Raw genomic sequence first — 13,126 nt, 5'->3', positions numbered from 1 at the left:
AGTGAAAGTGAAGTCGCTCAGTCGTGTCTGACCTCAGCGACCCCATGGACTGCAGCCTTCCATGCTCCTCCGTCCATGGGATTTTCCAGGCAAGAGTATTGGAGTGGGGTGCCACTGCCTTCTCCCACTGGTACCCGCAGAGCAGTACTTTTCTGCTCCCTATCTCTACCTTCAGTGCCGCCAGACGCAGCCTAGGGAGCAGGAGAGAAGAGTACAGGCCCTGAGGTGAAAAAACACAGAAGGGAACCACACTCCCATTCTCCCAAGTAGGCTTCCGACCAGAATGTGGGAAAAGAAGATGCTTTAAGAAAAATTCTAATATATGACTGTTACAAGGGAATGGATATTTTAACTACTGACAGATTATTCTTAGTACTAAAACTGAACAGAGGTCTTCTGGCCTTTCTGCTTTTAGTAACAGCAGAAATTAATAGAACTGTCTAAAATTTTAGCCAAGGATGCAGTGCTTAACAACTGTACCTAAAGAGATACTCTTGCTCAACATCATTGAATCACATGGATCTAGAGGTCAGGTTCAGTCACATCCTAAAAAACACATACAGGTGTTTTTATGTGTAATATAATCCTATATTACCGTCAAGAAGGTATATTTAGTCCCAATCATTAACATTAATATAACAAAGGTATTCTACTGTACTTAATTGTTATTTCATATTACTTTAAAACTGAGGAGGGAAGGAAGGAGAAAATTACCCATAGAAGAGATTCTATTGGTTGAGGATTGAGCAATCCCATGATTCCATGGTACCAAGATAATCCTGCACCCATCATGAAAATACCAACACCACTAATCAGTGAAGCAATATAGCGCATATTTGAAAATCCATACCTGAAAAATTAAAAACAGTTTACAAGAAATACAAATTATTTCCTCCCAAAATATGTTTAATAGTTCAATGAAGAAAAACCTCTTACAATATCAAGATGTTATGATTTTATAGTTAAGTAAAAAGTAAGTGCCAAACTCAAATTTAATCAGAAAATAACATATAAAGTGGTAAAAACTGCAAGATCTTTGAAACTATATAAAAATAAAGTGAATATGATTTAATTCAGGTTTTTGCTAATCCTTCTTATAATTTGCTTTGATTTACTACAGTGACTTTACTCTTAAATACCACAAACACAGATAAAATTTATTTTTTTAATGTATTCAAATGTTTAATGAAGAGTGTAACATTTCAATTTCCTTGTAATGAAGTTTCTAATTAAATACTGTCTTACATAATTTATATTACCTATAATTTGATGCTAGATACTTTTTGTGGATTCTGTAGAATTTAACACACAGTAACTGACTACTATTATTAAAAGACTAAGAGCTTCAGTTTTCTGGGTGTTTTGATAATTTTTTTGTTAAATTGCAATTATATTTTAACAGTGTTTGGTCAACATGTGCATTACTTTGTATTACTGTATGTACCGATAAAATAATGAGTAATAAATTTAAAAATATGAGATAGTGTAAGAGGGAAAGAATCACGCATTGATACAAAAGTTTCTGGGAAATTTACCCCCAAATTCAAACATGGTACCCCTAGAGTAGATGCAACTTTAAATAAGAGTTCTTAAAAGGGCTTCCCAGGCGGTGCAGTGGTAAAGGATCTGCCTGTCCATACAGGAGATGCAAGAGACACAGATTCAATTCCTGGGTTGGGGAGATCCTCTAGAGTAGGATATGGTAACCCACTCCAGTACTCTTGCTTGGAATCTTAATTAAAACTGTTTTTTTAATTCCTTTTGCAAATATGTAAGCTTACCATAGGAAATTATCAGTTTATAGATGTGACAGTCTTCTATAAGCTTGATTTAGAAAAATTAACATTCTTCTCAAGTTTTTCCCACATAGATAGACTATATATATTTAAGATAATTTAAGATCTAAAGTAAATAGCATTACTTTCATTTTATGTGTTTTCAAGGAATGTGTATATTCTTACTGAAATTTTTAATTATGTAGATCTGCACTATCCAATATGTCACTAGCTACATAAGACTATTTAAATGTAAATTAAGTAAAACTAAATAAAATTTTAACATAATTCTTCAATTGCACCTGCCACATTTCCAGTGCTCAACAGCCACATGTAGCTAGTGACTAGCATATTGAATAGATATACATAAATAGTCCTATTATTATAGAAAATTCTATCAGGCAGCACTAACGCAGACTGTTGAAAATATCTTATGAAAGCTACACACCTAAAAAATTTCAATTTCACCCTGTTTTAAAATTTTTGGTATATAAAGGCTTCCTGACAGTTACAGGATATTCAAAATATGCTATTATTTACAAGAAGACAGGAGTGCCTGGATTTCAAGATATATAAAGCACAGAGGCAGACTCCTAAACAGAAATAAAAGTGTACTTCTTTTGCCTTAAGGCAAATTTCATTGCTCAAATTCTACTACTGAAGCTTGTTGAAAAAAGAAAAAAATACATGTAGAATCCAAAAATTTTACCTGGTTATATTAGTAGAAGCAGTAGCAAGTCTTTGTATCAAATAACTAATATAATTCAAAACAATATGTGCTAAAGAGCACATTTCTTTTAAAAATAAGTCATTTTGAAACATTAACAATACTATCTCCAAATGACAAAAAGGGGATTAAAATACATTAAGCATGAATTTAATAGAAAATTATCACTAAAATTTAAGAGTGGCCTATTAGTCCAAATGTGAAATATATGTATTTCCTCTGACCAAATAAAACAACTCCAAGATCAAAATATGTGCTTTGTTATTAATTATCAAATACAAAGAGGACAAGATTTTTATGTTGTATTACAAAGAATAAAAATAATTTGAACTCCATTTTCAAATTAGATCTTGACTTTACTTTGACAAAGCAGTTGAATCCTGCATTTTAGATACTACAGCAGAAGAAAGGACCAACTCTTTAACACAAAGCTGCAGGTATATAAAACTTCAGGACATATCGGTAATTCAACGACTTCCTGCCAAAACAAATGAAAACATAATAAAGACAGAGTCCTTACGGATGAGTAGGATCTGGTGTCTGAACAGACTTACTGATGCCCAATGCTAGTAAGGCCTATGGAAGAAAAAAAGTAAATAACCATTAGCAAGATAGGGAGTATAATAAGGTAAAGCCAATCTAGAGGGCACAACCTGACAACAGCAAAGAAACACTTAACACATGTATGTCCAACAACCCAGCAATTCTGTTCTCTAGTACTTATCATCGAGACATAAAGATGACCAGGAAAGGGTTTAAAAAACACTGCTTATAAAGCTGAGAAATAAGAGAGCAACCTAAACCTTCTTCAGTAAGGAATGGCAAAATAAATCATGGTACAACCAAATAATAAACATCCTCTACCTCAGTGTAAAAGAATAGAGTTGGGATACAGCTCTCTGTGCTGACATGGTGAAAGCTCCAAGACATAACATTCAGTGAAAGGGAAAAAAGCAAGTTTAGAAACGGTATGTATAATACAAAAGAACTTGTGTTTTTTAGCTTCTGTAAACAACATATAATGTAAAGCATAGGAAAAAGCCTGAAAGAACTCACATTTAACCTCTGAGAAGAAAAGTAGGATTAGGGTAACCTGTAATACCTAATTTTTTTACAGGAAGAATAGCTTGTATAAACTGAACAAATAAAAGATTTAAAGACTACAAACCGTGTATACACATGATACATTTGGGCTTTGCTGGTGGCTTGGAAGGTAAAGAATCTGCCTGCAATGTAGGAGACCTGGGTTTCATCTTTGGGTCAAGAAGATCTCCTGGAGAAGGGAATGGCTACTCACTTATTTTCTTGCCTGGAGATTTCACAGGCAGAGGAGCCTGGCAGGCTACAGATATGGGGTTGCAAAGAATTGGACATGACTGAGTGACTATTCTATTCTATGACACATTTACATTTTTAGTCAAGCTCCAAACCTATGTGCGTGAAGTATACATATCAATGTACACACAGCAGTGACTATCTGGAGTGTGGAAGGAAGAAATAAAGATGGAAGACTAATTACAACAAAAATTTTATTTCTTTAGGGGAAAAAAGTCATGACAAAATGACAAAATTTTGCATGATAAAAATGCAAAATGTCTTTTATATTGGTTACCATCTTTCTTTCCTTCCTCCTTTGCCTTCATCTTTTCTTCCTTTATTTCTGTTTATTTGATATTTTCGGTCATATCTTTTGTTAAAAAAGACTGATTCACTGGAACTGCTCAGTATTATGTTTGCACTAAGTATCTTTTCTATTAATTTCATGTAAATTTAGAAATCTGAAAAAGATTACCTTATTAAAATTATTTATCTAATAAAAACACAAAGCCTCTGAGTGAATATCCTATGTAATTTTATTCGACTAAGCTGGGGGTTTTCCATATTTTCAGTATGGTATCAAATAGGTAAACTTTCAAGATAACCAAATTCTTTACAGTTGAGGTTTCTCTGTAGGTTACCATGCATTTAATAGAAAACATTTTCTTTTGTTAAATATATGGACATTATACCACCCTGAAAATTACTAAAACACATAAATACCAGACTTAAGTTTTGATATTGGAAATTCCACCCTAAAAACAAAGAATATTTCAACTTTTTTTCCTACTTGATTACAAAGGAAAAGAGGGTCAAACTACCTAAAACAGATGATGGCTTTTCAATAAATTAAGAGAATGAGAGTAAATTAAGAACATACAATTTTAAAACTTGTATACTAAAATTAAAATACTCATTATTGATTCACACTATATATGTCTGTGTTTATAATGTTTACAAAATAGTCAATAAGTGTTCAATCATTTTTAAAATACTTAATGTTCAGGTTGGCTGTGCAATGAAGCGTGAGGTATCAGAAGTTCTATAAATTTAATATGGGCCATATTTATTCTTATAAAAATAAGATATCACTAATACTGTTCTCCAAAGATTAAAGTCAAAGTTCTAGAATTTAATGTAAATGGAATCATGCAATTACTACTCTTTTGTATTTGCCATCTCTTGTTTAACATACTGTTGGAGATACATATATGCTGTTACAGATAAGAATTTCATTTTTTCTTTTTATTGCTAGGTAATATTCCATTGTATGAATATACCACAATTTGTTTATTCCACTGTTGATGAACATTTGTGTTGACTCCAATTTTTTGTCCATTACAGCACCTTTACAGTGCTATAAACATTCTTATACAAGTCTTTGTGGACTTTTGTTCCCACTTCTCTTGGTTAAATATTTAAGAGGGGAATTGCTGAGTCTAACAATAGACACATGTTTACAAGAAACTGACTAATTTAAGAGTGGTTGTAACATTTTACACTCCATCAGCAATATCTAAAAGGTTTGGGTGCTCTACATCTTAACCCAACATTTGACTGTCAGGCTTTTAAATTTTAATCATTATAGGGGATGTGTAGAGAGGCCCTGTTTGGGTGTCAATATACATTTCCTGATGATGAATAGTGCTGAACACCTCCTTGTGTCCATCAACTACATTCATGTATCTTTGTGAAGTACCTTTTCAAATCTTCAGCCTTTTAAAAAAAACTTAGATTTTCTTTTTTAATACTGAGTTATAGCTCAGTACTTTGGCCACCTGATGCGAAGAGCTGACTCACTGGAAGAGACCCTAACACCGGGAAAGATTAAAGGCAAAAGAAGAGGGCAGCAGCAGATGAGATGGTTGAATAGCATCACTGACTCAACGGACATGAATGTTAGCAACTCCGGGAGTTGGTGAAGGACAGGGAAGCCTGGTGTCCTACAGTCGGTGGGGTCACAAAGTCACATGTGACTTAGCAACTGAACAACAATAACAAAATAGAAGTTCCTTATTTACCCTGGATACCAGTCTTTTGTCAGATTATAAGCTTTACCAATATTTTTTCCCTATCTGCAACTTGCCTATTTACTGTCTTAAAAGTGTCCTTAGTAAGAATATTTAATTCTGATGCAGTTTTTCTTATTTTATGGTCCTATTTCTGTGTCCTATTTAAGAAATCTCTGCTTACCCAAAGGCCTAGAAGATATTCTCCTAGGTTTTCTTCCAGTATTTTCATAGAGTTAGCTGGTACTTCTGGGTCCACCTTAAATTTGTATGAGGCATGAAGGCATTTGTATAAGTCGAGGTCCTTTGTTTTTTATCCATGTGAATATCCAATTTTTCCCATACCATTTGTTGAAGAGTTTCTTTTCTTCACTGAACTGCTTTGGTGCCTTTGTCTGTTGGACCCTCTACTCTGTTCTCCTGATTTGTCAGTCCTTGAGCCAATACCTTGAAAGTGTTAGTTCTTCAGTTACGTCCGACTCTGCGATTCCATGGACTATAGCCCACAAGGCTCCTCTGCCCATTGAAATCTCCAGGCAAGAATTCTGGAGGGGGTAGCCATTTCCTTCTCCAGGGAATCTTCTCCACCAAGGGATGGAACCTGTCTCTCCTGACTGCAGGCAGATTCTTATGGTCTGAGCCACCAGGGAATTCCCTACTGTCTTAATTATTGTGCTCTGAAATAAGTCTTAAAATCCTCCAAAAATTTTTTTAGATTGCTTTCAATATTCCAGGTTCTTTACATTTGCATATAAGTTATAGAATTTAATCAGTCTGTCAATTTCTAACAAAAAAAAAAGTCTGCTGGATTACATTAAATTTGTAAATTAATTTAGGGAAATCAGACATATTAATGCAGTAATCCAACCCATGATCATAGTATCTTTATCCATTTCCTTAGGTCTTACTTCCTCCAGTTATATTTTAAGTTTTCAGTGTTAAAGTCTTACACATCTTTTGTTAAATTTACTGAGTATTTAATATTACAAAGGGAATTTATTAAATATTTCATTCTCCATTTGTTTGTTGATAGTAGAAATGCAATAGATTTTCGCATATTAATCTTCTACTGACTTTGAATATTTAAATTTGCATTCCTAGAATATTCACTGGATCATGATCTATTATAATGTTTCTATATTGCTAGATTCAATTTGATTATATCTAAACGAACATGAACTTCCTGATGTTCAAGCTGGTTTTAGAAAAGGCAGAGGAACCAGAGATCAAACTGCCAAAAGCCACTGGATCATGGAAAGAGCAAGACAGTTCCAGAAAAACATCTATTTCTGCTTTATTGACTATGCCAAAGCCTTTGACTGTGTGGATCACAATAAACTGTGGGAAATTCTGAAAGAGATGGGAATACCAGACCACCTGATCTGCCTCTTGAGAAATTTGTATGCAGGTCAGGAAGCAACAGTTAGAACTGGACAAGGAACAACAGACTGGTTCCAAATAGGAAAAGGAGTATGTCAAGGCTGTATATTGTCACCCTGTTTATTTAACTTCTATGCAGAGTACATCATGAGAAACGCTGGGCTGGAAGAAGCACAAGCTGGAATCAAGATTGCCGGGAGAAATATTAATAACCTCAGATATGCAGATGACACTACCCTTATGGCAGAAAATGAAGAGGAACTCAAAAGCCTCTTGATGAAAGTGAAAGTGGAGACTGAAAAAGTTGGCTTAAAGCTCAACATTCAGAAAACGAAGATCATGGCATCTGGTCCCATCACTTCATGGGAAATAGATGGGGAGACAGTGGAAACAGTGTCAGACTTTATTTTGGGGGGCTCCAAAATCACTGCAGATGCTGACTGCAGCCATGAAATTAAAAGACGCTTACTCCTTGGAAGGAAAGTTATGACCAACCTAGATAGCATATTCAAAAGCAGAGACATTACTTTGCCAACAAAGGTCCATCTAGTCAAGGCTATGGTTTTTCCTGTGGTCATGTATGGATGTGAGAGTTGGACTGTGAAGGCTGAGTGCCGAAGAATTGATGCTTTTGAACTGTAGTGTTGCAGAAGACTCTTGAGAGTCCCTTGGACTGCAAGGAGATCCAACCAGTCCATTCTGAAGATCAGACCTGGGATTTCTTTGGAGGGAATGATGCTAAAGCTGAAACTCCAGTACTTTGGCCACCTCATGCGAAGAGCTGACTCATTGGAAAAGACTGTGATGCTGGGAGGGATTGGGGGCAGGAGGAGGAGGGGACGAGAGAGGATGAGATGGCTGGATGGCATCACCGACTCGATGGACGTGAGTCTGGGTGAACTCCGGGAGTTGGTGATGGACAGGGAGGCCTGGTGTGCTGCGATTCATGGGGTCGCAAAGAGTCAGACACGACCGAGAGACTGAACTGAACTAAACTGAACTGAAAGGATATCTTGCTGTTTCGATGATCCAGTGGATGTTGGCAATTTGATCTCTGGTTCCTCTGCCTTTTCTAAAACCAGCTTGAACATCTGGAAGTTCACGGTTCACATATTGCTGAAGCCTGGCTTAGAGAATTTTGAGCATTACTTTACTAGCGTGTGAGATGAGTGCAATTGTGTGATAGTTTCAGCATTCTTTGGCCTTACTTTTTGGGATTGGAATGAAACTGACCTTTTCCATCCTGTGGCCACTGCTGACTTCTCCAAATTTGGTGATATATTGAGTGCAGCACTTTCACAGCATCATCTTTTAGGATCTGAAACAGCTCAACTGGAATTCCATCACTTCCACTAGCTTTGTTCATAGTCACGCCTACTAAGGCCCACCTGACTTCACATTCCAGGATGTCCGGCTCTAGATGAGTGTGAATGATTACACCTTAGTGATTATCTGGGTCGTGAAGATCTTTCTTGTACAGTTCTGTGTATTCCTGCTACCTTTTCTTAATATCTTCTGCTTCTCTTAGGTCCATACCATTTCTGTCCTTTATCAAGCCCATCTTTGCATGAAGTGTTCCCTTAGTATCTCTAATTTTCTTGAAGAGATCTCTAGTCTTTCCCATTCTATTGTTTTCTTCCATTTCTTTGCATTGATTGCTGAGGAAGGCTTTCTTATCTCTCCTTGCTATTCTTTGGAACTCTGCATTCAAACGGCTGTATCTTTCCTTTTCTCCTTTGCTTTTGCTTCTCTCCTTTCCACAGCTATTTGTAAGGCCTCCTCAGACAGCCATTTTGCTTTTTTGCATTTCTTTTTCGTGGGGATGGTCTTGCTCCCTATCTCCTGTACAATGTCATGAACCTCCATCCATAGTTCATCAGGCACTCTGTTTATCAGATCTAGTCCCTAAAATCTATTTCTCACTTCCACTGTATAGTCATAAGGGATTTGATTTAGGTCATACCTGAATGGTCCAGTGGTTTTCCCCACTTTCTTCAATTTAAGTCTGAATTTGGCAATAAGGAGTTCATGATCTGAACCATAGTCCACTCCCAGTCTTGTTTTTGCAGACTGTATAGAGCTTCTCCATCTTTGGCTGCAAAGGATATAATAAATCTGATTTCGGTGTTGACCATCTGGTGATGTCTATGTGTAGAGTCTTCTCTTGTGTTGTTGGAAGAGGGTGTTTGCTATGACCAGTGCGTTCTCTTGGCAGAACTCTGTTAGCCTTTGCCCTGCTTCATTCTGTACTCCAAGGCCAAATTTGCCTGTTACTCCAGGTGTTTCTTGACTTCCTACTTTTGCATTCCAGTCCCCTATAACGAAAAGGACATCTTTTTTGGGTGTTAGTTCTAGAAGGTCTTTTAGGTCCTCATAGAACCGTTCAGCTTCTTCAACATTACATCCGTTGGATCATTGGAAAAGCAAGAGAGTTCCAGAAAAACATCTATTTTTGCTTTATTGATTATGCCAAAGCCTTTGACTGTGTGGATCACAATAAACTGTGGAAAATTCTGAAAGAGATGGGATACCAGACCACCTGATGTGCCTCTTGAGAAACCTATATGCAGGTCAGGAAGCAACAGTTAGAACTGGACATGGAACAACAGACTGGGTCCAAATAGGAAAAGGAGTACATCAAGGCTGTATATTGTCACCCTGTTTATTTAACTTCTATGCAGAGTACATCATGAGAAATGCTGGGCTGGAGAAAGCACAAGCTGGTATCGAGATTGCCGAGAGAAATATCAATAACCTCAGATATGCAGATGACACTACCCTTATGGCAGAAAGTGAAGAAGAACTAAAGAGCCTCTTGATGAAAGTCAAAGTGGAGAGTGAAAAAGTTGGCTTAAAGCTCAACATTCAGAAAACTAAGATCATGGCATCTGGTCCCATCACTTGATCGCAAATAAATGGGAATTGTGGCTGACTTTATTTTTGGGGGCTCCAAAATCACTGCAGATGGTGACTGCAGCCATGAAATTAAAAAGCGCTTACTCCTTGGAAGGAAAGTTATGACCAACCTAGATAGCATTTTCAAAAGCAGAGACATTACTTTGCCAACAAAGGTCCATCTAGTCAAGGCTATAGTTTTTCCAGTGGTCATGTATGGATGTGAGAGTTGGACCATACAGAAGGCTGAGCACCGAAGAATTGATGCTTTTGAACTGTGGTGTTGGAGAAGACTCGAGAGTCCCTTGGACTGCAAGGAGATCCAACCAGTCCATTCTGAAGGAGATCAGTCCTGGGTGTTCACTGGAGGGCCTGATGTTGAAGCCGAAACTCCAATACTTTGGCCATCTAATGCAGAGAGCTGACTTATTGGAAAAGACCCTGATGCTGGGAAAGATTGAGGGCAGGAGGAAAAGGGGACGACAGAGGATGAGATGGTTGGATGGCATCACTGACACAATGGACATGGGTTTGGGTGGACTCCGGAAGTTGTTGATGGACAGGGAGGCCTGGTGTGCTGTGGTTCATGGGGTTGCAAAGAGTCAGACACGACTGAGCGACTAAACTGAACTGAAAGGATATCTACATCTATGTTAATGAGAGATATAGGTCCATATTTTTTTCTTGCAGTATCTAAGATTTTAGATCAGGGTTAAGGTGCTCTTCCATAGTGACTGAGTGGTAAAGAATTCACCTGCCAATGTAGGAGATTGGACCATGGGTCGGGAACATCTCCTTCAGAAGGTAATGGCAACCCATTCCAGTATTCTTGCCTGGAAAATCCCAGAGGATTTTGGCAGGCTACAGTCCTTGGGGTTGCAAAAGAGTCAGATACAATTTAGCAATTAAACAACAATCAGGGTTCAGTTCAGTTCAGTTGTTCAGTCGTGTCTGACTCTTTGCGACCCCATGAATCACAGCACGCCAGGCCTCCCTGTCCATCACCATCTCCCGGAGTTCACTCAAATTCATGTCCATCAAGTCGGTGATGCACTAGCCTGATTAGAGGAAATGAAAAGTGTTTCCTTCTCCTCTATATCTGAAAATCTTTGTACTACTGGTTATTGTTTCTTCCTTACATGTTTGATGTAATTCTCTTGATAACGTCCCATATGTCTAAGGCTCCCTTCATTTTCTTTTTTTAGTCTTTTTTCACTCTAGTGTTAGTATGAATGCTTTCTACAGTCGTATGTTTACTTGAGTTTAATGATCATGCTTTCCAAAGTCTAATCTGCTCTTAATTCTATACATTGGATTTTTCATATAAGATATTTTTCAGCTCTAAAATTTCCATTTGGTTCGTCTTTCTATCTTCCATTTCTCTTCTCATTATATTCATATTTTCTTTTGATACATAATATGAATGCATCTTTAATAGCCATTTATCCTTGTCTGCTAATTCTATCGTATGTCAATTGAGTCTGTTTCTATTGACTAATTTTTCTCCTCGTTGAATGTCAAATTTTCTGCTTCCTGGTTGTCTAATACAAATTTTTCAAATTAGGTATGGACACCATGAACGTTATACTGCATGTCTAGAATTTGTTGTCTTACTTTTAATAAGCGTAGGGCTTTGTTCTGGCAGGTAATTAAGTTACTTGCAAATCAGTATGATGCTCTAGAGTTTTGTCAGAAAGGTTCTAAAATTTAACAACTAAGATAATTTAGCCCTACTACCAAAGTCTAAGCCTGGGTAATCCGTCAGGACTTTCAACCTTAGAAAGTCAGAACTTAATCCAAGCCCTTTCTGAACTCTAGGGATTACTCAGGTTAATGTTCCCTGCTGGTTCTTTGCCTAGTCTCATGGTGCTTTACCCGACTCATGCGTAACAAAACCTCAGCAAAGATTCAACTCAAGGAAAACCCTATGTAGACTTCTGTAGCTTTTTGTCTGCATAGCTCCCTCCTCTGTGTAATCTGCCTTGTAATTTCTAGCCACCTCAGACTCACTGAACCCTAATTTCTACCTTCTCAACTCAATGATGGTAACCCACCCTGCTCCACTATCCCAAAAGTGCCTCCAAGCAAAAAAATCAGAGTGATCATAATTTAATTCACCTGTTCCCCTTCCTCAAGGATCACAGTCTTGGCACTATTAATGTCCAATGTTTGAAAATACTGTTAAATATACTTTGCATAGTTTTTCAGCTGTTTATAGCAAAAGACTGTGAGTCTAGTCCCCATGGCTAGAAACATTACATTATGTACATATGTTTTGCAACTTGATTTTTCAGTCATATGGTTATTATTCCAGATTAATACATAGCTATCTACCATATGCTTTTATTTATCTATTGGCTGTGGCACGTGGCATGCGGCATCTTGGTTCCCCAACCAGGGATCAAATCCACGCCCCCTGCAGCGAAAGCATGGAGTTTTAACCACTGGACTGCAGTGCAAGTCCCCCTACCACCTGCTTTTAAACCCTCAATAGTATATCAGAGTATGGACACTTTAAAATTGTCTTCAGTGTTTTAAGTAACAACTAAAATTAATAATATGCACTATTTTTACATTTTAATTTTCTCATGTTCACATAAACTTAAAACAAAATAGCTACTGTGTGTTATGTATTTCTCTCTCACCCACCTCTCCCCCACTCAACAGGCAAAATATTATATAAATAGTAGTTATTAAGTAATTACTGAGTATAAAAATTTAAGAAAATGATTGTTAGTACTAATAGCAAGTGTCTGTACTTTTTCCTTATCTTTAAAAAAAGTTGTTTAAATATTTATTTATTTGGCTGCACCAGGTCTTAGGTGCCACTCGTGGGATCTTTGATCTTCTCTGCAGCATGTGGGATCTTTAGCTGTGGTATGACAACTCTTAGTTGTGGCAAGCGGGATCTAGTTTCCTGACCAGGGATTGAACCTGAGCCCCATGCATTGGGAGCGTGGAGTCTTAGCCACTGGACCACCAGGGAAGTCCCTACCTTTTTCTTTACTTTTACAAAAGGTTTA

General features: G+C 37.1%; 1 protein-coding gene across 1 annotated transcript in view; it reads right to left on the bottom strand.

Annotated features, from left to right (window-relative positions):
* The window catches only part of SLC30A9 (solute carrier family 30 member 9), an 88,182-nt gene that overhangs the window by 29,193 nt on the left and 45,863 nt on the right, over positions 1-13,126 (bottom strand). Inside the window, exons 10-11 of the mRNA XM_070372336.1 lie at positions 3,023-3,078; positions 715-850 (exon numbers count right to left, since the gene is read on the bottom strand). Coding sequence (XP_070228437.1) covers positions 715-850; positions 3,023-3,078 — 192 coding nt within the window. The remainder of the gene's footprint in view (positions 1-714; positions 851-3,022; positions 3,079-13,126) is intronic.

This window comes from Bos mutus, chromosome 6 (assembly GCF_027580195.1).
Source record: "Bos mutus isolate GX-2022 chromosome 6, NWIPB_WYAK_1.1, whole genome shotgun sequence".
In the NCBI taxonomy this organism is placed as follows: Eukaryota; Metazoa; Chordata; class Mammalia; order Artiodactyla; family Bovidae; genus Bos; species Bos mutus.
The sequence above is the reverse complement of the archived record's forward strand: the minus strand, read 5'-3'. Positions and strand labels throughout refer to the sequence as shown.